Here is a 27849-nt window from a genome sequence, read left to right on the forward strand (position 1 = left end):
GTCCCGAAAAGGATGATAGCGGGTATGTATATACCATTTGTGATAGTTTAGAGTATATTTATCTTTTTTTTTTCAATACATAAATATGTTTTTAACTTGGTTTTATCTGTGTCTTTCAATTTTAATATGCACAATCAGATAAATTAAATTTATATAGAATTGAACAAATGAACACGCGTGTCCAACTCGATATTACTTGTTTTATACCCAAAGTTGAAAGGTATAGAAGTCAATTAGTTGCATAGAACATGTAATGTTTTTAAATGCAATTATTTTTTTATGGAGGACTAAAGTTGTAAATAAGGGTATATTTCAAGGATCAAGAAGGCAATTTTTTTTATTTTTTTTTTCAGTTAAAGTTAATGTGTTTGTTATTAGTTGAAGATCAAACATTGGAATAGACATTACATTTTCTTTTTTCTCCATTTCCCTGAAATGGAAGCAGGAAGAAAGAAACAGAAACTAAAATGGAGCAAACTGTATACATTCTCATGTTTGAATCCTCAAACTAATGATGGTGATCCTACTTCTTTTTCTTTTGTTGCTAATGCACCATCACCTCAAAGTTTCATTGGTAAGCCAGGCTATTCAAGGGTAGTCTTTTGCAATGAGTCACATTTTCACAAGCACAAACATTACAAGTATCCAAACAACTATGTATCCACAACAAAATACAACATTGTCACCTTCTTTCCTATAGCACTTTTTGAGCAGTTTCGTCGTGTTGCCAATCTATATTTCTTGTTATCTGCTGTGCTATCTTTCACTTCCTTAGCTCCATTTAGTCCTCTTAGTGTCATTGCACCACTTGTTTTCGTCGTTGGGATTAGTATGCTTAAGGAGGCTATGGAGGATTGGAATAGATTCTTGCAGGTACTCTTATAAATGTTTTGATTGAAAATATTTTAGTGTCATACATAGAGTGTGTTCTGTTTTTTACTTTGTGTTTTTGTTTTGGTATTGTAGGACTTGAAGGTGAATGCAAGGAAAGTTAAGGTTCATATAGGAAATGGTGAATTTGTAGAGAAAGCTTGGAAAGATGTGTATGTTGGAGATGTGATTAAAGTTAACAAGAATGAGTACTTTCCAAGTGATCTTTTGTTGCTTTCATCAAGCTATGAAGATGGTCTTTGTTATGTTGAGACTATGAATCTAGATGGTGAGACTAATCTGAAAGTTAAGAGAAGTTTGGAGGTTACACTTGGTCTAGATGGGGATGAACAGTTTAGGAATTTTTCAGCCACGGTTCGTTGCGAGGATCCAAATCCAAATCTTTATACATTTGTAGGAAATTTGGAGTTAGGAAATGAATCTCATCCTTTGAGTCCAACGCAAATTCTTCTAAGGGATTCAAAGCTCCGAAACACTGATTATATCTATGGGGTTGTGGTGTTTAGTGGACCGGATACAAAGGCAGTGAGGAACTCCACAAGGTCCCCATCTAAACGTAGTCGAGTAGAAAGGAAGATGGATTATGTAATTTATGTCCTTTTTGTCATGCTCATTTTGATATCGATGGTATCTTCTATCGGTTCAGCTGTACTCACGAGATCTTATGCTGTTAAGTGGTATTACCTTGAGGTGAAAAATGGTACTGATTCATCTTTTGATCCATCAAAGCCGGTGGAATCATGGTTGTTGCAATTCATAAGGGCTTTAGTGTTGTATGGATACTTGATACCGATTTCTTTATATGTTTCGATTGAAGTTGTGAAAGTTCTACAAGCTATGCTCATCAACAAGGACCAGAAGATGTATGATGATGTAACAGATAAATCAGTTGAGGCAAGGACTTCGAATTTAAACGAGGAGCTTGGACAGGTGGAAATGATTCTGACTGACAAAACAGGCACACTGACTTGTAACCAAATGGAATTTAGGAAATGTTCAATTGAAGGGATTTCGTATGGGGGTGAGATCACAGAAATTGATCTTGCAGCATCGAGGAGAATGAACGTTGAGGTGGAGAGATATCGGTTCAGTCTAGGTGGATATGATCCCACTGGTCGAAGCCTAGAGATGTTTGAGTTCTCAATGGCTGATACAACAACAGAGAAGATGGCCCTTGGTTTCGATAAAGGTATGGAGACACCAAATACAACAACTCCAAGAAATTCTATTACAAGAAGAGACATGGCTATTAAGGGATTTAACTTCAGGGATGATAGACTAATGGACAAAATGTGGATTAATCGATCTAATGTATCTGATATGATGATGTTCTTTCGCGTAATGGCTCTATGTCACACCGGTATTCCTATTGAAGATGAGAGAAGGGATAGAATGAAATATGAGGCAGAGTCACCGGAGGAAGTATCCTTTCTGATAGCTGCACAAGAGTTTGGTTTCAAGTTCTGTCATAGAACTCAGTCTGTGATGATTGTTGAAGAACTTGACCCTTCTTCCGGAATGGATGTTAAAAGGTGACTTTCAACTAATTTAATTCATTTTCTTCTTCTTTTCTTTCAATCCCCCATTTCTTCTCATTACTTAACTCATTTTGCTATTGCTTATAGGGAGTACAAGCTTTTGAATCTTTTAGAATTCAACAGCTCTAGAAAGAGGATGTCTGTGATAGTGAGAAATGAAAATGGAGACATCTTTCTCCTTTGCAAAGGGGCTGACAAGTAACATGAAATTACTTGCATTACTTCAATTGTTAAGTGAACAAACTGTTATTTAGATTTTCTAGTATGTTTCTAAGTCTCTCCGTTGTTCCGCAGTGTTATTCTTGATAGACTTGCAGATAATGGTAGGACATACCAGCAAGCGACAACTGCGCATCTGTCAAACTATGCAGAAGATGGATTGAGAACTATGCTTTTTGCATACAAGGAAATAAAGCCAGATGAGTATGAGAAATGGAACTCACTATTTACACAAGCCAAGGCTACTATAGGTCCAGAAAGAGAGGACTTACTAGAAAATGTCTCTGAAATGATTGAGAAAGATTTGATCCTGCTAGGTGCAGTAGCAATAGAGGATAAGTTACAAAAAGGGGTAAGCTTTCTGTTGTTTTATCAATCTTCCACATGTTCAATTGTCCTTCCGCCTACCAGAGTCCCGAATCTTGGCCAAAGAGGTTAATATAGCATCATATGATAGTCTAGAGGGAAAAGTCGAAAAGCTCTATTTTTCACCATCTTTCTCCAGCCTCCTATCAAAGCTATATTGGCAAAAGGGAAGATGAGAAAGCTAGTGTGACACGGAGGGGGGCGAGGAGGAGGTGTTGGCCAAATTATAACTCTAATATGCTGCATTAAAAAGGACAAAGACACTATGCATCTCTTGCAAAGTAAACTTATTTTGAAGGATGGAAACGATTCTGCCCGACTTCTTTCAGGTACCCGAGTGCATAGATAAACTAGCACAAGCTGGATTGAAGATCTGGCTGCTAACTGGCGATAAGACAGAAACAGCAGTGAACATTGGGTGAGAACTTTTTTTCTTGAGATGGCAAAAGTATGCAGCTTTTGAAATATTCAAAGAATCTAAATGAAGCACAAAGAAAGGTCACCCTATAGCTAAATCTACTTCTTCTCAAATCTTGCAGATATGCTTGCAGTTTACTTCGGCAGGACATGAAGCAAGTTCATTTGACTCTAAGCAAAGAAGCTGAGTCGAAAAATCTCATAAAGGTGAAAACAAATATCATTTGATTCGAGTAGAGAAAAGAATCATGTGGAGTAAAATAGAATTGGTATTAAGGTAGTCAACTTTTTGTCTAGTTTTTCAGGTCATGAGAGAAGATATATTGGGTCAGATTGAAAGATACAGTCACATGGTCATTAAAGAAGACACAAAGGATCGACCTTTCGCGTTGATAGTGGATGGAAAAGCTCTTGAAATCGCCTTGAACAATGACATAAAGGACCAACTTCTAAGACTAGCTGTTAGATGTGATTCTGTCATATGCTGCAGAGTTTCTCCCAAACAAAAAGCTTTGGTATGTCATCATTTTTTATGCTTAGAATGGTCTAATGTAGAAAAATCCTTTATCATCTGCTTGAGATCAGATAAATGAAATGACCTTTTCAAATTCCTAAAAACTTAATCTTTATCCAACAATATTTTACATACAATTGCATATTCATGTTTCAATACACAAGTTTATATGAGTAAATTTCTGGCTGGAATTTTTAGATCACAAGATTAGTTAAGCAACATACTGGCAAGACAACTTTAGCTGTAGGAGATGGCGCAAATGATGTAGGTATGATTCAAGAAGCAGATATTGGTGTGGGAATCAGCGGCATGGAGGGAATGCAGGTAAATGCTTTGGTAAATTCTACTACAATCGAAGCCCAATCTTTAAACTAACTTCTGATGTTGATCACTGAGATTTACAGGCTGTTATGGCAAGTGACTTTTCAATGCCACAATTTCGTTTCCTGGAACGCCTACTTATAGTCCACGGTCACTGGTGTTACAAGAGAATCTCCAAGCTCGTGAGAGAAAAATCCTTCTTTTACTTCCAAGACTGAACGTTTTCTCCATCCTTAAATCTCAGTGCACTAATAACAACTTTGTTCTTCATTTTGATGCTGCAGATTCTATATTTTGTCTACAAGAATGTCGCTTTTGGCCTCACGTTGTTCTTCTATGACATCCTTACCACTTCCTCAGGGCAAGTTCTATTTGATGATTGGTACATTGTCATCTTCAATGTCTTCTTGACATCCTTGCCTGTGATCTCCTTGGGTGTGCTAGAACAGGATGTTTCATATGAAGTCTGTCTTAAGGTAAAAATCAAGAACTTACACTAATCCACCTCTAGACCCCTCCTAATTGTTTACCGTTGTGCATTGTTAGGTTTCATATGTAACATGATGTGTTTGTTTTTGTACTACTTAGGCTGCATATAATAAAGGGACTTACAAGTCCTTACAATGGCATTTCATAAAAATCTAATCACTCTTTTGATGTTTTTCATTGGAGAAGTTTCCAACCCTTTATCAGCAAGGACCAAAGAATATCTGCTTCAGCTGGAAACGAATCATTGGATGGATACTAAACGCGTCATTAACATCACTAGTAATCTTTACAATCAGCATCAGTGCACTTTCCCCAGCTGCTTTCACACAAGGGGGAGAAGTGGCAGACATTGGACACATTGGTGCAATCATTTACACTTGCATAATCTGGACACTGAACTGCCAAATCGCGCTAATAATAAACCATTTCACTTGGATAAGTCATTTACTCATATGGGGTAGCATCATTTTCTGGTACATATTCTTGTTCTTGTATGGAATGATCCCACCAGACTACTCGAAAACAGGATTCCACCTCTTAACAGAAGCCATGGGACCTGCAGCAATATTCTGGATTGTTACATTGTTAGCTGTTGTAGCCTCACTACTTCCATACTTCATTCACATTGTTATTCAAAGATCATTCTTGCCTATGGATGATCATTTGATCCAAGAAATGGAACATTTTAGAATGGATATCGTCGATGGACCTATGTGGTTGAAGGAGCAACAGAAATCCAATGAAAAGACTAAAGTTGGATTTTCTGCTAGAGTTGATACCAAGATTAGGCAGTTGAAGGAACAGTTGAACAGAAAGAAGAAAATCAATGTTTAAGTCTGTTACAAGTAGTCATATAACTATAAATCAATGTAAAAAAAAAAAGTTATCTTTGTATACTCATAAATATAGGTTTTTAGGTACTTCATGTTATTTAGCTAGCTCTGTACTTACCAATAATTTAGAGATGTTTGATTTGCTATACATGTAATGTTTGTACTCCAAAAAATTTGTTGGGAAAATTATAGCCCAAAGTCAAGTACAAGTAATGTATACTTTATACTAAATATACATATACTATATAATATACATACCTAAACATATACAACTGAAGTGTATCGATAGTGTATACTTTGTCACGTTAGTAAGCTAGATGACCGAAGGATACATTTATGTAAGTTTCCATATTTTGTTTATGGAAATGGAACATGAATGAAATGCTGGGCCTAGAAGCATTCATAATGGGCCTGAGGCTGAATCTGGGCCAGGCTAAACAAGCTAAGCCTCAATCACCAAGATGTTAGCCCAAAATCATCCTTCAAACTTGTGCACTAAATATTCTAATTTAGGTTGAGCCCCAAATATATATTTTGTTCACTATTTGATTGCCAATAAATTAGAAAGTGTGTGTGGGCGCGTAGGGGTGTGATAGTTAAGTCGGATAATTTGTAGCTAAAATAAAATAGAGAACGTACAACTGTTGCAAAATATGAAAAATCTGTCCACGTAATGAAATGTTGTTATAAAAGATGATTATTATAGACAAGTCTGTCGATATAACTATTTGAAAAGGGAAGGTAATAAAATGCATGCAAGCTACATGTTCTTTTTTTAATCTTGTTTTTTAGGTTAGACCTGAAGAAACCGTTAATTAAGTAATTCAAGTGAAATTAATTATTTTCTCCATATAAAATACTACGACAACATAGCTTTACGGAGTTTGAGGGTTGCTCAATTAGTTGAGCATCCTTTGTCCCTTATTTTGGTGAAAGATCGAATACCATCACCCTCCGCCCCCCCCCCCCCCCCCCAATATAAACAAAAAGAAATGAAACAAGAGAAAACATAACTTATGGTCTCACCGAAGGTACTAAGTTTTTGTGAACATACTAAGTAACTTTGATAAAAGTGTAGACTATATATATCATCACTTGTTATTGTTGTAAACAAAATGAGTACATGAGGCTTACTATGGTAATAATTTTGCATACAAAATATAGACAACCCAAGAGACAAAAAAGCAAATAGTTGTCCCCCCCTCCCTTCTCCTAATGTTTTCAAATAAATTAAGATCAAACATTATCAACACCAATTGTTTACTTTCTTAGAGTGCTGACAATAAAATCATCTTTTTGTTTGCTTTTGTTACAAAAATACTTACAAGAAAGAGTACTACGGACCCCTCATGGACTCTAAAGAATTTGGTTCCACATTTTTGGTCCCTTTAAAATTATTTCTATACAAAAAAAAAATAAAAAATAATAATTGTAGGTGTTAGCTTTAAATATATTAAGTGGATAGGCAAAAGGCTACGTATATATAATTCACTTGTTAACTTGGGTTAGAGGCCAAGACAATTTGCTTGCTTTCAACTATCCAAGAATATTAATTTAAACTGAACTAAAAAATTATTCCGTAAGATATAAATTGTTCAAGACTATATAAGTAGTTAAATTATTCATCCCACAAATGATGTGGCATAATAAACAAGTTGCATGATGTGGGACAACATCATATGAGTGCTCGAAATCTAGCTCATGAGATGAGATTATCAATGATGTAATATTTTATTAAAGAGAACACATTTTTATTTATTTTATTGTTATTTTCATGATAGGTCAAATATTTAAATAAAAAACTACATAATGGATGACAGTAAGACTCGAATCAAAACCTTTATCTGATATTATATGTTAAATGCGTGTCTATCTCATTTAAGAGTTTAATTAAGTTATTCGAGTTGGACTATACTTTTGTTTCCTTAGTTCTTATTTATTCAATACATACAATACCGTGTTTGGTGGGTAGGAAAAAAAAGTAGTTTATATTTTTTAATAATTTCTAGAAAAATAAGTTTGCAAAAATAAGGAAATTGATTTTCTAATAGAAGTAACGAGAACACGTTCATAATTAACATTTTAAGTTTACCCCACTCACCCGATCCCCCCAAACTTCATCTCTTGACCATCCCCCCCACCTCTGAACCACAACTCCCCGGTCATCCTTTTTCGTCTTCGTAGGGTTTGTAAATTATCATATAAATATTTTAAGGTAATATTTTCTTACTTTCGTATCAAATACTAAAAAATAAGTAAAAAGTTCAATTACTTTTCAAAAAAAGAAACATTTTGACTCATTTTTCGAAATATTCCTTCGTACCAAACACTCCCTAAATCTTCTTTCTTATTTAAAATGTAATTAAAGCTTACTCTAGATGCCCATGGTTAGTTAGTTATTCACGTTAAACATTATAATGACACCATTTGAGTGAAAAAAACTATAAAATAAAATAAAATGTATTATTGAAGTGTAAATATGAAGATTTGGTATCGTGAGAAGTAAATTTATTGGATTTAAAGTGGCTGAGGCCTGAGATGCATATTTAAATGGGTTGACTTTATTTTATATATAAAAAAGTTAGTCAAAAGACAGTACGCTCGCAGAAGTACTAATGAAGAGAGATTATATATAACACAAGCAAATATAAAATATCAAAATTTCTTCTAATTAATATTTCCTTTAATATTCATCCGAGAGAGAAATACGATAAATAATTTGAGACAGAAGAAACTATACTAATTAAAGAGAATTAATGTTCATATTATTTAATTAAAGAGACAAGTATTGAAAACATTTTAAAATTCGAATCATCACTTACGTTCCTAAACTATTGAAAGCCTTAAAAACATCTCTTTACTTGACCAATTAAACGTAGATACACACCGATTCTGTCACATAACATGGCAAGTGGTCTCAAACTCTTACGAAGCATGAGACTCTTAATAAAAAAAATCGAGAGAAATGTTGAAAGCACCCTTAAACTTGACGAGTATTTTACTCATGTTACAAGATTTTGCGATATATTTAAGTTCAGTTAGCTAAGTAGATAAGTGTTTTAAACCTGTTGATAATTGAAAGATCAAACCAATAATTCGCGCGGAGTATTTTCGATACTTTGTCTATTTAATTAATATATGTTATGCATACTTAAAAGTGGGTATTTTGCACCATCATTAGTGTGTTTCATAACATTTTAAGAACTTCACCAAAATTTGTTCTTAGAAAATCACCTGACCATAGTTTCTTGGTTTATTTTAATCTAACTAATATGCAATAACTGATAGACATTAAATAAAAATATATTTTTAAAAATAATTTCAATTAATAAGGTCCTTCGAGAAGAAAATGGTACTCATATTATTAATTAATGTTTGCTTAAGGACAAATCAACACGAGAAAAAAGATGTGATAAAATGAAGAGAGCACTAACTAAAGAAATGTTTTTCCCCAAAAGTCAAAGTCATTATGCCATTGTCAAACATAATTCCTCAATCTTTTTGACTTCCAAAATTGGACTACAAAAATTAAATGTTAAAGAAATGATTGAAAGATTATAATTTTCCTATCCCCATTATAACTTTAAAATATATTTGGATCAAAAACCAAAAAAGGGCAAACAAGAAAGAGTTTAAAATACTATTTTCTTCAAAGTTAGAATATTTTATGTTGAATTTAAAATAATTTTTTATTATATAATATTTATTTAATTATATTTAATTATTTCATTTTTATTTGTACTGTAGAATGCATAATATTTGCAAGCAATTTATATTATTTAAAAAATTATGAACATAATAATTTTTTATATTAAATGATTATAAAAAATATATAAATTATATATGGTGAATATTTTAGAAAAAATTTATTTCATGAAATAGTGAAGAGACAATAAGATAATATTTTTATATATAAAATGATAATTTTTTTATATAAAATAATAATTTTTTTTATATAAAATTTGATGCGATGAATTGAAATTAATTACACCAAATTTGTTGCAGACACCAAATGGAATTACTTTATAAATAATCTATTTATGTAATAACTTTTTTTTTTCTGCATAATATATTAAATTTAACTATATAGTAGTCGGTACCCAATGTTAGGTTGTGAAGAGATAAATATTGGAAGACTTAGTTAGAATATACTTTAAATATATATATTTGCCATTATAAAAATGTGCATATGATAATACTAAAAAGACAACACACAAAAATAAGTTCTTTCTGCCTTTGAATTTTTTTACAAATTTTTGCTGTTATAGTTTTGAATATTTGTTAATACATTCTCGATTTGTTCATAAGTTGCTAATCAAATAGATTCCTTCTTATCTTTGTTCAATGGTCAATAAAGCATTTCGGCTACACTGTATTATTACTATCCATACTCCTCGATCTAACATGTGTTTTACGTAATAAATTATAATTGTTTTGACGTATTTAATCATCCGTATTAACTATTTTTTGATCTATTTTCATCTTTTATTAAATTATTTATATTAAATTTCTCACGCTTCTACTTCATATATTTCCTCTTTACATGCTTAATCATCTCTCTCGATTACTATTACTATTATAATTTTAATCAACATGATATATAACAAAATTTTTTTTGAAAAGAATAGAATTGTCTTTATACTATTTGAAATTGTTGAATTTTATTCTTTTGTTACCATAAAAGCGTGTAACATAAATTAAAGGAGCGTGATTCTTTTGAGTATTTAGTAGTAAATTATAATTGTCTTGTCATATTTAATCATCTCTATCGACTATTCCTTCTATCTATCTTTATTTTTTCATATTTAATTTTTCACGCTTCATATATCTCCTCTTTACATGCTTAATTCATCTCTCTCGATTACTATTACTTTTGTAATTTTGATCAAACATGATATATAATGAAATATTTTTTTAAAGAACAAAATTTTCTTTATACTATTTGACATTGTTGAATTTTATTCATTTGTTACCATAAAAGCGTGAAACATAAATTAAAGGAGCATGATTCTTTTGAGTACTTATTAAATAAAAAACATTTGCATTGGATCTATAACCAAAGAGTCCAAATTATTATGAAAAGTCATCCATTAGATGCTCTTACTATTTCTCAAAATTCAAATTTAGGACACGTGTGGACTATTTGTATGTACAACAAGAAGCATGCAAAAGAGGATTGAGTAAACTAAATTATATTTTTATTTACTATATAGTACGTTCGTATACATTATTAATTATTATCTTTGGCAGTATTTATCTGACTTTAATTTGTGAAGGTTCCTTTAAAATATATGCATGATACTTTGTGTCATTTTTCTTCCAAAAGAAACATCAATTTCATATTTGAACTCACACTTTGTTGGTTTAGAAAGGAAAATAAATTAACCAAAGGGTTAATTAAATCAACACTTAATAATAATCGATAATCAATTAATCAAGGAAATTTAAAATTTTCTAGTAGTGAGTTATTGTAACCTAACACCCTACGACTTCGATATTATTACACAAAAAATTAATTGAAATGCACTTTTATCATTTTATAGAAGATCAGAGTCCACTATTTTCAAGATTTAATTTCATTTTTTTTATAATATAATGTGATTTTTGATAAACAGATCAAATAACATTCTTCTACACTTAGGGTGTGTTTGGTAATAAATGAAAACAGTTTTATTTTTTTCATGTTTGGTTGGGATAAAAGTTTTGAAAAATATTTTTCAAATCAATTTATTTCCTTTAAAATCAGAAAAATGACTTCCCTTCAGAAGTTAAGGAATTTTTTTTTCAAAATTCTCATCTACTAGAAATTACATTTATTTTTTTAAAAACATCAATTTCTAAAAAAGATTTTCAATTTCAAAAATTTATATTTTCACGCACCCGTCTCCTCGGACTCAAATCATCCCTCCACCCCCTCAAAAAAAAAATAATTTAAAAGTATTTTCAATTTCAAAATTTTATTTTTCATCCTGATCCCGGACCCACCAACACTCTACCCACCCCCGGCAAAACGCCCCCCCCCCTTCCAAAAAAAATAGATTTTATTTTTAAAAAATATTTTCAATTTCAAAATTTCATTTATTCACCCCTACCCTCGAAGCCCACCGACCCCTCTCCTCCCCTAAAAAAATTAAAAATTTTAGTTCGTTTTTAAAAAATATTTTCAACTTCAAATTTTTATTTTTTAACCCCTACCTTGACACCCCCCACATCCTTAAATAAATTTTCATAATGTTTTTAGAAATTATTTTCAAACATTAAATTTTTGTTATTTCACCTCTCCCCTTCCCCTGCCAGCCCACCCTTCCTTAATTTTTTTTAAAAAATATTTTCAATTTCAAAATTATTTTGTACTCTAATAAAAGTAAAAGATATTTTTAAAAAATATCTTTTATACATAAATCAAACACTAAAAATATTTTTTACTCACCAATCAAACATGAAAAAATAAATCATAAATTTACTTATTTTTCACGAAGACATTTTCTAAAAAGCCATCTTCCGTGTAACACATTTTTCTTCGTACCAAATACACCCTTAAAGTTAACACATTTTCTAACGAGAGTCATCTACAATTAAAGGTTTAGAATTTGAGCATTATCGATAATAGTAAAAAGTGTTTGATGATAGGTACTAGTTCAATAGCTTTACGAGCCTTATGTGACGTTATATATATATATATATATATATATATATATTGTTGTTGTTGTAACTATTTGTATTCTCAAAACTCACGTCGCATAAGGCTCGTAAAGCTATTGAACTAGTACCTATCATCAAACACTTTATATATAAAGTGGTGTGTGAAAGGAAGTTACTCCATTCGTTCAGAAATGTTTGTCCTATTGTGTTTATCGAAAGTTAATTTGATTAATTTTCAAAGTAAATTAGATTACATTAATTTAATATTTTAAACATCCGTCCAGAAATGTTTGTCATGTTGCGCTTATCAAAAGTTAATTTGACTAATTTCCAAAGGTAAATTAGATCACATTAATTTAATATTTTAAACAAAAAAATTAGATATTCTAAAACTATATGAAAAGTACTATAAATTATAATTTTTTGCATATTAATATGATGAAAAAATTCATCTTAAAATGTTAGTCAAATTTTTTATAATTTAACTCTAAAAATAGAAATTATTATAAATAATATCGAACGGAGGATGTTATTTTTCTTTTCATTTTAACTAAAGAAGTAGACCCAACATTAACTTTCTTCTACATGAGTTGCTTTGCTTTTTTCACTTTAGCAAACCAAACAAGAAAAGGAGAACTTCTCAAACCTCCCTTTTTTCTTTCCTTTATATGTATACTTCTCAAATAAAGAAAACCCCACCACCAAGGACGGCCAGTGGTAAAAACTTATTCATCTTTAATTAAAATTATCGATTAATTGAGTTTCTTTAGCTATAGAGTCACCTTTGTTAATAAGTGCTTTATTTTCAATGTGAGATTTCTTTATGCGAATCTAAATTTAATCAGACTTAAACGATTATCAAACACCAATAGTAAGAATCAAAAAAGAACATAAAACTTAGTACAATTATTTCTTTAACATAACAAAGACTAACATAGTAACACCTAGATGAGCTTCAACCCCACCAAAAAATCTTATTTCTCAGTTTAAAAAAAATGACCTAGTTTAACTTAAAATGAAGTTTAAGAAAAGAAAGAAGATTTTTTTAATCTTGTGGTTTTAATTTAAAATTATATCAAATATAACAAAATACTCTTTAATCTTATAATTTTAAATATGCTACGTAGAATATTAAAATTTTAAAATATTACAAAAAAAATTCATTCTTTTTAAACATACTTAAAAAAAAAAAAAAAGATCACTGAAGAAGTAATCCTTTTTGTTTCCCACTTAAATTATGAGAAAAAGTAATTGAAGTTTAAAAATTGGGACTATGAAATGTAAATTAATTATTGAAAAAGAAAAAGAAGGCGCCAAAAAGATGTCTTATCAGGAGAAATTACTTTTAATTTGTTAGACCAAAATCTGTAGAGACTTCCAGCTTTGGGACCCTCACGCACCCAGGTCGCAGCCTCTCATTCCCCGCTTCAAAAATTATATTCTTTCGTTGTCGAATTTTAATTTGATACGAAATTTTAAGTTATATTTAATTAAAAAGAATGTTACATCGAATGTAATTACAATTAAATTTTAACTTATTTTCCCCTTGATTATGATAAGTGAAACAATAAGACAAAAATTAAATAAAATGAATTATCTTTAGTGATGATACTCAATTTTTTAAAAAAAATAACACTTCTGGTAAGGAAATTTAATATTTATATAGTATATGTATATCCTTTTTTAAATTTATTTATAATATAATTTTTTCATAAAAAACTATTGATTAACACTTTTGGAAGGTTGATTTTGTTTGATAAAGATATATTGCGTCTAACTCAATCTAAAAGATTAGCTCAAAACGTGAAAAATTATTCAATATATTAAAAAGAAATCAAATATACTAAATCGACACATATGAAACTAAACACTCTACTGTATACATGACTAGAACTAGACATCTGAAACATGAACAATATAAGTTGATGGTCAATGACTATCTATTTATACGCGTGTATATATATATATATATATATATTAAAAGACCTATAATAAAATAAAAGTCTGATACCTTTGATTAGCATATATTTCCCTTTAGCATGCATAAAAATCCATCACATTTTTATTCTCTCACCTGCCTCCCCCTTTCCATTCCTACTCTTTTTTTCTCTCTAGAATTATTTTGCCTTGTTAAATACTCTTTTTATTGTTTCTTTTTCTCTACTATATATACACACCAACACTTGACTTTGTACACTACAATTAGCTACTACTCCAACATATCATATAATGAAGGAGTGTGGTAAAAATAGTAGCTCACCATGTGCAGCTTGCAAGTTATTGAGAAGAAGATGTGGTCATGACTGTGTTTTTTCACCTTATTTCCCTGCTGATGAACCTCACAAGTTTGCTAATGTTCATAAGGTCTTTGGTGCTAGTAATGTCAGCAAAATGTTACAGGTTCCACTTTTTTATTTATCTCTTCTTTTATCTTCTTCAATTCGAACACCTTAATTTTCTATGTGACTTATAGTTCGAGCTGTGGAATCAGTCATTGATGTTTGTGTCTGTGACTTATAGTTCGAGCTGTGGAATCGGTCATTGATGTTTGTGTTTGTGACTTATAGTTCGAGCTGTGGAATCAGTCATTGATGTTTGTGTTTGTGACTTATAGTACGAGCTGTGAAATCAGTCATTGATGTTTGTATCATGATAGCTAGATTGCTTATATCACCCCCTTGAGGTTCCTTGATCCTGAAAGAACACGAGATATTTAGTACACTGGATTGTTACGTTGAGTATTCAACATGAGATGGATCTAGAGATCATTAGCTTATTTAATTAAATAAAAATATTGGAGATGGAAGTTATACATGCACTTGGTCTGAACATATACTATAATAGAGAGGAGATAATGTATTTTAACATGTCACATGCAATAAAATCCAAAAAGTTAGAGTAAATATAATTAGCACAATAAACAAGTACGTATGATAAATATATAATCGATTAAATTAAGTAACCTAAATAATGGAGTATAAAAAGTTATAACCATATTTGTCCTCTTTCTATTGATCAAATGTGTCAAACATTCACATAATTAAGGAAAAATGTGTATACTACGTACTAAATTATTGGTTAAGTATTTAAATTTTCACTTTGATCCATAGACCACAATACTTTGCTACAAATCCAACATTAATCAATTTGATTAAAAAAGTCATTTATTTATGTTAATAAATTTATTTAATACGTATAAATAATTTATTCAAAATTCTTAGCAACGTTATCTTTATTATGACATAAGTTGTAGGGTCGATAGAGGGGAACAAAGAGACGTTTGTTAGTTGTTGAAAAACCGTTTCATTTGTTAAATGTGGAAAAAGTTTTAAGTAGTCTATTTTTATTGTCCCACATAAAATCTTAGAGAATATTGAATTTAAAATTTTCACAATCGAACAACGATTTTCAGATAAAGTGAGACACTTTCTCGTTTTGAATGGGTCCTTAATTTGGAGCCATAATCTCCATTCCTCCATGTCCAATTGTTTTTCTTTCTACGTACGCAATTTTATTTATTTTCTTAATATTTGAAAGTCAACTAATTTATTCAATATAAATATGGTCACCTATCACAATATATATACTTTTTTATAACTAAAATCTTAAGTGGACACATGATGTTTTTTCCTACCGTCATTTTTCATAAAATTTCTAGGGTTGTTAAATGGTCTCCTATTTTAAAATTTTGAAGGACAAAAGAATCAACTTACTTCAAGAAAATGAACACACTAATTCTTTTGACCACATATATATATACATATTTTTGATAGTAACATATCACCTCTTAGCCATAATTAAAGACTTCTTTGATTTGACCTAAAAAAAAGGTGATTTCTCTTTATCTTTTTCCTTTTTCTCCTTTTTTTTTTCAACTAACACTCCTTTTTAGTTATTTTCATTTTTATGACACAAAAATGATGTCAATATGACACAGTCTTTGAACATACCTTCTTGGGGTCCTCAGGGTGCAAACCAAGCCCATTTATTAGCCTATCAAACTTATTAGGGTAATTTGGAAGATATTGGCTTGTACATGTATCTCGTGATACATAAGGTCAAATTAAGTGTAATTTATTGTAGATATTCTGTATCTAAGCGGATTCGCATGTATCTGAAATACATAGACAAACCTCGTTCACCTCCCTCATATCTCGCTCGTATACATGTGAATCACACCATATACATATATCTGGTGTGATTCACATGTATCTGAAGTATGTATAGACAAGTTTTGCTCGTCTCCCTCCTGTTCTCACTCGCCTCTCTCTCTATTTCAGTGTGTCTGGTAGCAAAAAAGAAACATGTATCTAGATAAATCTGATATGAAAATATTAATTAGTTCTTGAAAATTCATTAAAAAAAAAAAAGCCATTTTAAATGCAAAAACACAATGACAGTGTCATGGATTTCGATCTTAAACGTAAAATGGCGTAAAATTGCAGGAATTGCCAGAGCACAAAAGAGGAGATGCAGTGAGTAGCATGGTGTATGAAGCTAATGCTAGAGTTAGAGATCCAGTTTATGGATGTGTTGGAGCCATTTCATCTCTTCAACAACAAATTGATATGCTAAGAACCCAACTAGCCATGACCCAAGCTGAGGTTGTCCAATTGAGGCTAAGACAATCAACAAGCATTACTAATAGCCCACCAAATAGTGGGTCTCCCATTATGGGCTCACAGCCCAAAGGATATTACCATATGGATTTGGATGTAGACCAGTCCAACACCTTCAATGAGCCTATGTGGCCATATTAGATGAGTTTTGTTGTCTATTTAAACTTCAAAAATTATCTTGTGTCCTTTTGCCTCTATATATCTTTTTCTTATAAGAGCAAAGGTGATGAATTAGGTTGTTGTTTCGTAAGCTATGCTGCTCAGACTCCTCCAAAATGCGTGTCATATCCTCCTACACGGGTGTAACATCATTTTTGGAGAGCCTGAACAACTTAGTTTGTGAGTGTGTTAGAATGAAATCAAACCCTTCATTGGGTGTTAGGCCTTTTGGCGAAAAAAAAAAAGTTTTATACCAGTATCATCTTTGTTCTTGTGTATATATATATGTAATAGGAAAATTTTGTGCTGTTTTTCCCCCCAATTTTGATTGAAGAAATTAAATTCCCTTTATATACTTTAACAACTAATGGTCCATAAAACTCTTATTTAACCATGTGATATCTGAAATTCATGTTAGAACTGCGGATATAGCCACGTACAATACTTACAATCTTTTAACACCATAATAAACAATCATCCATCACAATCAATGTTCTTTTCATGATATAAACAAGTTATATGAAATTAGACATTAGGATCAATGAGATCTCCATTCAAATACTCTCTGTAAGCAGCAACAGGCCAGATGAAGCCTCTCCAGACGAGCCTATTAGCCAACGGAACATCGATGATGATCTCTTTCATTGTTGGTTTCTTTTCATCTCTTACTGCAATCAAGTAACTCCTTCCTACCCATCCAATCCATCCAGCAATGTACAAGAAGAGGATCCCTGGTGTGATGAACTCACCCCAATGCCTCTGGTCACCACTCACTATCAAATGTGGCAGTCCATCCGATCCACATAACAGTCCCTGTTTACCGTAGTTGTCGAACCTGTAATGACAATAGTGAAGAGTGATTTCGTAAGTCAAATAATTGAATGACTTTTCTGAGATAATTACTACCTGCGTTTAGTTTTTTCAATAGTGGCATTGATAGCAAGTGCAGGGGCGCTATCAGGTGAGTAAAGCTTCAAAGAATTCTGAAGCTTCTTGATTTGTTGCTTCTCCCTTTTAGCAAACTGTTTTGAATCCTTGCAAGGTGTGAGACCTGAGATGTCAGCAGAAGCTGGAAGAACGGGTGCTGACAATAGAATAGAAGACAAAGCAAGCGCGGCAGAGAATGCCTTTAATGATGAAGAACTTTCCTCTGTTGAATTAGAAACAGGGGTCTGGTTTGAAGAACACACAATGGATGAAGTTCTTTGTTTTGTGGTAAATTGAGACCCAAATTTAGATGTTGAAATGGGTTTTGAAAGGTTTGAAGGAATAGTAAGAGACATGGTATTTTTTTTTTCTGTTTATTTTTTCAAGAAAACAGAGGAAGATTGGAGTGTGGAGAGTGAAAGGATGTTTTTTTTAGGATTTGTGGAAGAAAGGATTGGTGATCAAGAGAGAGGATAAGGAGTTGAAAGGGAGCTTAGGTGGAGGGATTTGATTGGCTAATAGAGTTGGATTTTATGAGTTTTGGGGATTTTTTGATCCATCTGTGGAAGAGCAAGAACCAGGGATTTAACAGATACATATATTATGATTTGGGTCAGGTACACTTTTGCCACACTATTTTGGGATAGTTTTTAATTTTTGTCCCTCAGCGATAAATAATTCTTTGCAATGTATAAGTTTATTATTTCGTATCAGAATATCTCCGTACATGACTTCAGTTTTTGAATCTACTAGATATAAGTTCTATTTATTTGAAGAGCAGAATTAATAGATCAATCTATTTGAAAGACAAAACGTACAATTTTATGGTTTTGAGATAACAGGCCATGCACTTCATGGCATATTTCCATATGGATTTAAATGTAAACTAGTCCAACAGCTTCAATGAGCCCGTGTGTTCGAATGAAATTTTGAATTTGCATATCTATGTGCACACCTTGATCTCTATGCTGGTAAAATTATGGTCATGAAGAAGCATACTGGATTACGGATTTATGTTTCCATTATTGAGCCAAGTAGTTAGGTGAATTGTAGGCCATTAACACATCAAGTTTTGACATAAATAAAATTCTCTGAATTTTCCAGTTCATTAGAGTGGGGCAAGTTATTGTCATGTAAAAGCTCTCCATGTAGCCAATGTCATCTTCAATGATACTTGTTTATGCCATATTTTTTGTATCCATAGACCATACTTGATTCTTCTCTTCTTTCGTTTTACGACCTCTCATGTGTTTTTTGGTGCTACCATATGCACTTTGGACTGTGGTTGGAAACTCCGCTTCTGTCATATCACACTGTAAAGTACCTCGTTAAGCAGGATATTTCGGTTTTGCACCATCAGGTAAATGACTACAGAGGACAAAGGGGCTCAATTTTTGTTCAGTTGGCATACTAGAGTGATATATTCCCTTTCCAGGCTTACATACAATATTTTCCTTAACATAGAGGTTTATCTCACACAGGACTCTCCAGCCGCGTGACAGACCTGAATTATGCACACCACTACTTGTAGATCTGATTACTTTTCATGGATCATTCATGGGAAATATTTTTGGGGTGGCATTGATAGTTGCGCATAGAAACCTCTATCTACTGTGATACAATATTGAAATGAACGACTCAACTTATGAAATCGTGAGAACAATTTCCAAACAAAAAGAACATTAAACAGCGAACTAGCCATTATCTAGCAACACATGGTATAGAGAATTCACAATCTTTCATCGATATAAACAAGTGAAAGTATAATTCCACGAGTCTCCAACAAGAGAAATTTAAACAAGGGTAATCAAAAATTAGACATTAGGGTCAATAAGGTCTCCGTTCAAGTACTCTCTGTAAGCAGCAACAGGCCAGATGAAGCCTCTCCACACGAGTCTATTAGCCAATGGAACATCGATGATGATCTCCTTCATTGTTGGTTTCTTTTCATCTCTTACGGCAATCAAGTAACTCCTTCCTACCCATCCAATCCATCCAGCAATGTACAAGAAGAGGATCCCTGGAGTGATGAACTCACCCCAGTGCCTCTGGTCACCACTCACTATCAAATGCGGTAGTCCATCTGATCCACACAACAGTCCTTGCTTTCCATAGTTGTCAAACCTGCAATGACATTAGTTGAGTGACGTTCTGATGAATTAAACTTCTACTAACTCGAGTATCAAAGGGTATATGTATGTTCTATTTTTGGATGTTTCCTAGTCTAATCTCAACGGCATATGCAAGGAAAAGTTGAACAATCTGCTTTTCTTTGATAAGCAAATGTTAATGTACAGTATGCTTTCATTCGTAAAAGAATACTTTTAGCTCTTCTTCTACTCCTACTCCTAACATGGGTTCGAACGAATTCAGTAGCTTTTCCATAGACCCTATATTTGTACTATGTATTTTAATTTGTAAACCCCTAACAAAATTGATTAGAATCCCAAAATCTTAATATAAGTACTCTCTATCTAGTACACAATAAAAAAATGATCAACTAGGGAAAATAGGCAAATAAGAAGTAAAACTTTTTGAAAATTGTGAAGAAAGATACTGAAGGCAAACCTGCGTTTAGTTTTCTCAATAGTGGCATTGATAGCAAGTGCAGGGGCGCTATCAGGTGCATAAAGTTTCAAAGAATTTTGAAGCTTCTTGATCTGTTGCTTCTCCCTTTTAGCAAACTGTTTTGAGTCCTTGCAAGGTGTAAGCCCAGAGATGTCAGCACAAGCTGGAAGAACTGGTGCTGACAAAAGAATAGAAGACAAAGCAAGTGCTGCAGAGAATGCCTTTAATGAAGAAGAACTTTCCTCTGTTGAATTAGAAACAGGGGTTTGGTTTGAACAACACACAATGGCTGAAGTTCTTTGTTTTGTGGTAAATTGAGACCCAAATTTAGATGTGGAAATGGGTTTTGAAAGGCTTGTTGGAATAGTTAGAGACATGGTGTTCTTTCTAAGAGTATTATTTTTCAAGAAAATGATACAAAGAAGAAGAAGAAGGAAGAGATGGTTTTTAGAATTTGTGAGTGATCAAGGGAGAGGATAAGGAGCTGAAAAGGGAGCTTAGGTGGAGTGATTTCATTGGATAACAAAATTGGATTTTGTGAGTTTCAGAGATTTTATGAAATTTTTATCTATCTGTGGAACAACAACAACCACGGATTACAGATACTCATATTTTCGCGTGGCCACCACATAGGTAAAGAGAACTCTTGAATGAATAATTATTAATAATATATATATTAAACAAACATTTACTATTTTACACGATAATTAAGAAATTATTAGTGATAGTTTGATCAACTTTGTAATTAAGGGATCAATCACCATGCTCTGATGCCAATGAAAGATTTAATATTAATTTTTTTTCCATCAGAATTCTTTCAAATATTAGAAAGAAGCCATATTAATTGTAGGGGGAAATGAGAAAAAAATTAATTAAATTTAACCTAATTTAGTAAGTAATCAAGTAATATGAGATAATTATTTTTAGTAAGACAACCATCTAACATACAAAAGAGAGAGTATCTTTTATCAAGTTTTTCAAATATATAAATTTTATTTCGAGATTCTGTTAACAAGTTTAAATCTTGAAAGGTGGAAAAAATAACATATAATTGAAATGGAGCGTAGTACTTTTTACCTTTTGTGATTTTTATACGTGAATATCTCAGAAGGACATATTTAGAACTACTAACATTCATATATACTTTCATGTCCCAATTTATATGATTTATTTTGTTTTTTATTCAATTTTAAAAAAGAATGACACATTTCTATCTTTACTAACAATTTATTTTTAAAATGCTCATGTTATCTTTAAATAAATAATTTCTAGCTACATAAATATATTTGACTTATTTTAAACCACAAATTTCAAGTCTTTCTTCTTTTGTTTCTTAAATTTTGTGTCAAATTAAATGAACTCATAAAAATTGAGACGAAAGGTTCTAGCGATATTTGGAGAGAGAGGCGAGAGGACATACAAGTAATTGGAAAGCAAAACCCAATCTAAAAAAAGACTGCAAGACATTTGCATTATATAGTTATTAAGAAAGTCAAAACAAGAAGTTCAGAACTAGTAGAGTTAAAGAATAATCAAAGAAAAAGTAGTTTAGGTTAAGCAGAATTAAGTCATAAAGACACTTTGTTCACAAAAAGGAGGTCAGCAGACAAGCAATTATCTCTAACATATTATTACAATATGCAGAGTTGTTGGTCTCTAAAAGAATCTGATATGCAAATGATCCTTGAAGAACTAAAAGAAACAAATAAATGGAACCAAAAAACAAAAAGTATAGCAGAGTCAAATGCCACAGAATTTGATCACTAAAAGAGTGGTGCTGTGTTCAATTGCCTATCACACTGAGAACGAATGAGGTCAGAAATGTTTGCTAGGATGGTGGAGGAGGTAAGTTGCTTGACTTGTTGGGGCGCGGAACTTGTTCAGATCGATTAACAAGACTTAGGTTCTGTGACTTTGAGATCATGCTGACCATAGATGGAGTTTCATACATGGTGGCGCCACTATTGCTTGAGCTACCACCTTGCAGTAATATTTGTGATGTCGTGTCTCCTCTAGTTGTCGCTCTTTGCCAAGAATGTGAGCTCAAACCTGAGAGGACGTAAGCTCGTCCAGTTTGTTCATAGCGCTCCCTGCTTACCATCCTCTCTCTGACTTCAGTCAGTTCCGTCTCAAGCCAGCTACAGAGAGCATCGCCTGCTTGAGCAGATACAGAAGACAGAAGGGTCGCTCTTCGGTTAGTTAGCGCGGCTTGAGCAGCCTCAAGATTTCCCATTTCTGCCAATCGTTGTGCCTCTGCAATGGTTTCTGCTACTGCCAGCCTGTTTATCTGCCTATCAACCTCTCGACTTATTACCACATCTGTAGGAGACAGCACTGGTGGCCGACGTATCTCAACTGTTTCACCCTCCACACTGACCATTTCTTCCGATATGGTATTCTTGTAACTACATGTAATTTGCAACAGAGATGTCTTTGTTGCGCCTTGCTCAATTTCAGCTGAGGGAACAGACAAGTAGACAAGGAATTCTTTTTCCTCATCTGCATACAGGTTCCCAATGTTTATTACCCCTTGCTTTCCCTGTTCAGAAATTTCACTAGCATATCTTCCTGAAGGGATGGATCCAATTTCTACTCCACGTGATGCTGACCGAACAGTAAGCTTGAGTTCCTGGACTACAACACTGAGGAGACCACCAATACACATTGCAAAGGCATCTTGAACAGTACCAACAGTCTCAATGAACGAAAATGTACCACCCGATGCATCTGAGATAGCATGCATAGCAGAGGAATCATGGTCTAAACCAAATCCAAACGTATGTACATGGAAAGTTGGCTGCTGTCCTGCTGCTAGTCCTTCTCTATTGCGAGGACAAATGGAAGAAGGCAATAGATTCAGAAAGTCGGGACCTGAGGTTGCATTAGAGGATCTGCGGTTCCGAGGACTCCGCCGTTGGTTGGCGATATCACCGTTAAAGGTGTCTCTCCCATCTGACAAGAGAATAATGCTTGCAACTGGGTTCCTTTCACGTCTTTCTTCAAGAACCCGAACCCCCTTCTTGAGTCCTTCCACGATATTTGTGCCACCATTTGCTGAAATGGCATTGACAGCCTGTGCAGCCTCTCTACGCCCTTGTTCTGTCATCCTTCGCAAGGGAAAGTTTCTTTGAGCTCCTGATGAAAAGGTAACAATAGATAGCCGGTCAGAAGGACCCAAGTTATCTATGACAAAACAAACTGCTTGTTTCAAGAGAGTCAATTTTGATCCAGCCATGCTGCCACTAATATCTAGAACTGTGACCAGGTCAATAGGTGCTCGCTCTTGGTGCCGAACATCATCAGCAAGTGGAGGTGCCTTTACTCCAACAAGAACAGCAAATCTTGACATACTTCCAGAAGCAGCAACTGCAGAATATTCAGGAAAAGCTTTCAAGACAGCAGTCTCTGGATGAACAGAGGAAGGGGAGGGGGTCTGATCCACAGTGATGCTTGGAAGAGGTTCATCATCAGAGAAGTGAAGGGGCTCAGGAAGGGGCAGAGAAACGGGTGGTGGAACACGAGGAATGTTGTCAAGGAAATTATCTTCAAGTGGAGAGACACGAGTCCGCCCAGCATTATTAGTGTTTACATCAGTACTGAAGGACGACATGAGAGGGATCTCTTTCCATTTGCATCTGCAGATGGGGCAGAGATAATTTCCATGCTTAACACTGTTGGCAATGCAGCTGAAATGGAATGAGTGGGCGCATTCAGCAGTGAATATGGCCTGACCATTCCCTGCTTTCATACTCCCAAGGCAAATGGCACATGTTCGCTACAGTCACAATAAAATAGAGTGGCAAGTTACAGTTAGAATATTGAAATCAGTACATAAATATGTAACATGCTCAATGAGGCAAATACATAATCACATGTGCTGAATCACTTCTCATTTAACTTAAGAAAAACTTTGACACTTTAAGTATATCCACTCCACCGAGCAATTGCAACCTTTGCCACCAGTGTGACATTCATGGTTAAAACAGTAGAAAATATTTTCAATAATCAAAAAGCATCTAGAGCCCTTGGGCACATATCATTTCAAGTCACAAAAAATGAGAACATGGACTTCATTGACTAACTAGTCATTGTTAAAATAAGCTATTAGAGTCATTGATTATAAGGTACCAAAACTTAAAGAAATATTGACTGAAATAACATAAATTGTTTAAACAGTAAGGATTTGTGAATAAAATGTACTTGAGGTCATCTAGAAAAAATTTGCCAAAACGAAGTACTGATTAAAAACTACTGAATTATTAATCTTATGCATTTCACAAACATAATTTAGTAGAAAACAGTAAGCAAAAGTTCGCTGTATGGAACTCATCACCTCTTTGTGAAAACAACCACTCGTGACTTTTCTAGGGAATCATTATTCAATGATAACATTGTAAATAAATCAAACAACTATGGTCTTAATCTCAAATTACTTCAAGACAAGTATTGATGATAACAGTTATGTGCATGCAATACAATTGCATAGGGTTAGGATGAGTTAATTGAGAAAACAACTATTAATAAATTGCGCATTAAAATGTATAGACCACCAAGTCCATATGGAGTACGTTTACTAATCCACAAACAACTAAACTAGCAATAACCGTTTCAAAATCTATACAAACCAACATACAAGTCCAAGTAACTTTGTTCAAGTATAGCTCCAAATCAAGGCCTATTAAACTAGCAAATTTACTTTTCAATTAAAAAGAAAAAAGCCAAACAACCATCCCATGGACACAATTTATATGACAATCTTTCCTTTTAGACAGGTATAGAGGATTTATGACTTATTCATGCCTTTCATACTTAAAATTCGTGGTTAATCAAACGTGTTCACATAAATTGGGACAGACGCAATATATAAGAAGCAAACACGTAATGTATAGGAAAATAATCTTCTTATAGGTAGCAAAAGTCAATTATAGATACGTTTAAGCTATCATCAATTATAATACTAGATTTCAGAAATGGTCCAACGACATGGACAGAACACATAGCTGGCGTAGGAAGATGTCAAAAATATCTTAACAAACAATAAAAAAGATCTCCAATTTGTCAAAAGCTGAAATCATCATAATTCCCAGCTAACCCATAGATTAAATTATTAAAATAAAATTATTAGCAAGTGTTAAACATTCATTAGTACTTTAAAATTAATAGTAGTTGTACACTAGGTGCCATTTTTTTTTTATTAATAGTAGAAAAAGGTATTTTTCAAAAAGTCAAAACTTTAGAAAAAAAGGCCCTGCACGGAAAGCCAAGAAATGTAATCTTTTTCAGCTTGTGAAAATTACCTTTTTGACCTCCAGAAGAAGGCGTTGATACCAAAGTAGAGGACAGTATAGTAATTTACACATACATTTCGTCATCTAAAACCTTGTAAAGCTGAATTTCCATTAGTTTAATCACTGATTAAGATCAAGCCAAACAAACGTGATAAATTAAAAAGTGAATTTCCAATATTACCCTTGTTACAGATCCCCAAATAACGTGAGAAACCGTAAATTTAGCAAAAACAGGTAGGTATTTTCGTCCAGAAAAATTCTCCTCCTATTCCATTTTTGGCAAACCAGAAATTTCTGCTCACCGTTCGCGATGGTAAGATAACAGCTGTCATCACCGGTGATGAAAATTGAAAACGCAACCGACTTCCGGTCCGGTCGAATCACATAGATAGCAAACCAAACACGCCGGCGAAACCAAAATCAAGAAATTACAACCGAAAAAACAGAAAAAAATTCCGAAAAGAAAACGAACCTTAGAGGATCGGGAGGTACTACTGAAACTTCTGGATAAACGGGAGAAAGTGGATGAAGATGCGGCGGAGGACGGCCGAGTAGACGGTGGCGATTTGGCATCGGAGGATGCATTTTCTGGAGGAGATTTAGGTTGCCTAAATGAAAGCGCTTTTTGGAGTTTGCTCCATGAACCTGACATTCTTTCTTTCAGCTCCTTCAACAGAAAGAGAGAGAGAGAGAGAGTAGAGAGAGAGGGGGAATTGATGTTAGGGTTTGGGTTTTGTAAAATGGAAGAAAAAGTAACGAACGTGAATTTGGAGAAGAAGAGATGGAAGAGGAGAGGAAAAAAACAAGAAAAATTTAAGATTTTGAAAATGATTAATATAATTTTATCTCTTCTTAAAAAAATATAAATGAAAAGGGCAAGTATGATTACGGGCTAATTTCATTTAATTACTCCTTCCGTTTTATTTTTCTTCATCCTATAAGTAAAATAAATATTTTGTTTTACTTGTTAGCACATCACAAAAGGTTTTTCCTTTTTTTTTTTTTCGTATTACCTTTGGGTTCCCATTAGAATATGAATATAAAATCATTACTTGAAAAATAAAATTTTGTTTTGACATCAGTGTAATTTAAATTGTATTTTTCTTCAAAATATAAAATTTTATGATCTGTGAGAACTATAAAAAAATAATTTATCAAAGAAAGCAAATCATAATTCACAAATATATATACATATATATATATGTGTGTGTTTTCTTTAAATAAATACAATAAATTTTATAAAGATGCATCAGCCAATAATATTACTAACAAAATATTTTTTTGGCAAAGGATATAAATCACATGTTTTTAAAGTAAAATTATTTTTCTTATAATTACAGAAATTTCTTAAATTAATACAATAATATAAACGCTGATACATTAATTTGATGCGCGAGAAATATTGATCATTAAGTAAAATAAATTACATTTTATACATGTTACGCTACTAATCTAATGTACATTTACATGAACAGTAATCTAATACACGAGAATATTAATTTGATATAATCTGATGCACAAAAATATAGAATATTAAAAATTTGTAAGACTAATAGGAAATAATCAAACCATATTTACTTTTTGGAGTATTTAGATTTCAAAGTGCACATCCAAATGCATATTTACAGTCTTGACTCTATATACATATATATTCAAACACAATCTTAATATTAAATGACTATACAAAATAATTATGACAATCAAATTTAAATTTCTAAAATATTAATCAATAAGATTAATTTAAAAACAACCTTTACTTAAAAATATTTTTAAAAATATATCATAAATCTAAGAGGTCAAATAATATATAGTAATTTTTATTCTTGATTTGGTACCATAAACGGAAGGTCTTTTCGTCTTAGCATAATTATAAGTATGGAAGATTTATAAAGATTAACACTGCACGTTATTAAGTGAGTAACATTTTGAGCAATAAATAAAGTAAAATAGGTGAAGAGGAAAGTGATATTGGGACATTAATTTCATTTATAGTAGTAATATCTTCATTTTATAATATTGGGACATTAATTTCATTAGTTGACTTTTGTGCATTTTACA

At 32.6% G+C, this 27849-nt stretch overlaps 5 protein-coding genes across 5 annotated transcripts; 2 read left to right on the forward strand and 3 right to left on the reverse strand.

Annotated features, from left to right (window-relative positions):
• The first annotated feature begins 255 nt into the window (after positions 1–255).
• Positions 256–5819, forward strand: LOC101245719 (probable phospholipid-transporting ATPase 4). The gene is made up of 11 exons (XM_004233152.5): positions 256–873; positions 967–2423; positions 2517–2627; positions 2724–3000; positions 3344–3432; positions 3554–3638; positions 3737–3946; positions 4144–4269; positions 4350–4448; positions 4551–4742; positions 4942–5819. Exons 1-11 carry the CDS (start codon positions 436–438, stop codon positions 5587–5589), a joined length of 3732 nt encoding a protein of 1243 aa, XP_004233200.2. The 5' UTR covers positions 256–435; the 3' UTR covers positions 5590–5819.
• An 8433-nt stretch (positions 5820–14252) lies between these two features.
• Positions 14253–17372, forward strand: LOC101266995 (LOB domain-containing protein 4). The gene is made up of 2 exons (XM_004233844.5): positions 14253–14630; positions 16676–17372. Exons 1-2 carry the CDS (start codon positions 14460–14462, stop codon positions 16988–16990), a joined length of 486 nt encoding a protein of 161 aa, XP_004233892.1. The 5' UTR covers positions 14253–14459; the 3' UTR covers positions 16991–17372.
• A 7-nt stretch (positions 17373–17379) lies between these two features.
• Positions 17380–19492, reverse strand: LOC101245421 (photosystem I reaction center subunit III, chloroplastic). Its single transcript, XM_004233151.5, has 2 exons — positions 17915–19492; positions 17380–17843 (listed from the first exon to the last, which is right to left on the reverse strand). Exons 1-2 carry the CDS (start codon positions 18289–18291, stop codon positions 17534–17536), a joined length of 687 nt encoding a protein of 228 aa, XP_004233199.1. The 5' UTR covers positions 18292–19492; the 3' UTR covers positions 17380–17533.
• Positions 19493–19656: 164 nt separating this feature from the next.
• On the reverse strand, positions 19657–21265 carry LOC101245121 (photosystem I reaction center subunit III, chloroplastic). Its single transcript, XM_004233150.4, has 2 exons — positions 20504–21265; positions 19657–20059 (listed from the first exon to the last, which is right to left on the reverse strand). The coding sequence occupies exons 1-2, from the start codon at positions 20878–20880 to the stop codon at positions 19750–19752; spliced, it is 687 nt and encodes a 228-aa protein (XP_004233198.2). The 5' UTR covers positions 20881–21265; the 3' UTR covers positions 19657–19749.
• Positions 21266–22050: 785 nt separating this feature from the next.
• LOC101244547 (E3 ubiquitin-protein ligase WAV3-like) lies at positions 22051–26913 on the reverse strand. Its single transcript, XM_004233148.5, has 2 exons — positions 26264–26913; positions 22051–24278 (listed from the first exon to the last, which is right to left on the reverse strand). Exons 1-2 carry the CDS (start codon positions 26441–26443, stop codon positions 22332–22334), a joined length of 2127 nt encoding a protein of 708 aa, XP_004233196.1. The 5' UTR covers positions 26444–26913; the 3' UTR covers positions 22051–22331.
• Between the last annotated feature and the right edge of the window lie 936 nt (positions 26914–27849).

Source organism: Solanum lycopersicum, chromosome 2 (assembly GCF_036512215.1).
Source record: "Solanum lycopersicum chromosome 2, SLM_r2.1".
NCBI classification, from domain to species: domain Eukaryota; kingdom Viridiplantae; phylum Streptophyta; class Magnoliopsida; order Solanales; family Solanaceae; genus Solanum; species Solanum lycopersicum.

Excerpts from the sequence above, each read along its gene's own strand:
- LOC101245719 (XM_004233152.5), top strand. The coding sequence starts at position 436 with ATGGAAGCAGGAAGAAAGAAACAGAAACTAAAATGGAGCAAACTGTAT. Across the intron at positions 874-966 it reads ATTGGAATAGATTCTTGCAG|GACTTGAAGGTGAATGCAAG; the intron begins GTACTCTTATAA and ends TTGGTATTGTAG. Across the intron at positions 4,270-4,349 it reads GCGGCATGGAGGGAATGCAG|GCTGTTATGGCAAGTGACTT; the intron begins GTAAATGCTTTG and ends TGAGATTTACAG.
- LOC101266995 (XM_004233844.5), top strand. The coding sequence starts at position 14,460 with ATGAAGGAGTGTGGTAAAAATAGTAGCTCACCATGTGCAGCTTGCAAG. Across the intron at positions 14,631-16,675 it reads ATGTCAGCAAAATGTTACAG|GAATTGCCAGAGCACAAAAG; the intron begins GTTCCACTTTTT and ends GTAAAATTGCAG.
- LOC101245421 (XM_004233151.5), bottom strand. The coding sequence starts at position 18,291 with ATGTCTCTTACTATTCCTTCAAACCTTTCAAAACCCATTTCAACATCT. Across the intron at positions 17,844-17,914 it reads ATTGAAAAAACTAAACGCAG|GTTCGACAACTACGGTAAAC; the intron begins GTAGTAATTATC and ends TTGTCATTACAG.
- LOC101245121 (XM_004233150.4), bottom strand. The coding sequence starts at position 20,880 with ATGTCTCTAACTATTCCAACAAGCCTTTCAAAACCCATTTCCACATCT. Across the intron at positions 20,060-20,503 it reads ATTGAGAAAACTAAACGCAG|GTTTGACAACTATGGAAAGC; the intron begins GTTTGCCTTCAG and ends ATGTCATTGCAG.
- LOC101244547 (XM_004233148.5), bottom strand. The coding sequence starts at position 26,443 with ATGTCAGGTTCATGGAGCAAACTCCAAAAAGCGCTTTCATTTAGGCAA. Across the intron at positions 24,279-26,263 it reads GTACCTCCCGATCCTCTAAG|CGAACATGTGCCATTTGCCT; the intron begins GTTCGTTTTCTT and ends TTGTGACTGTAG.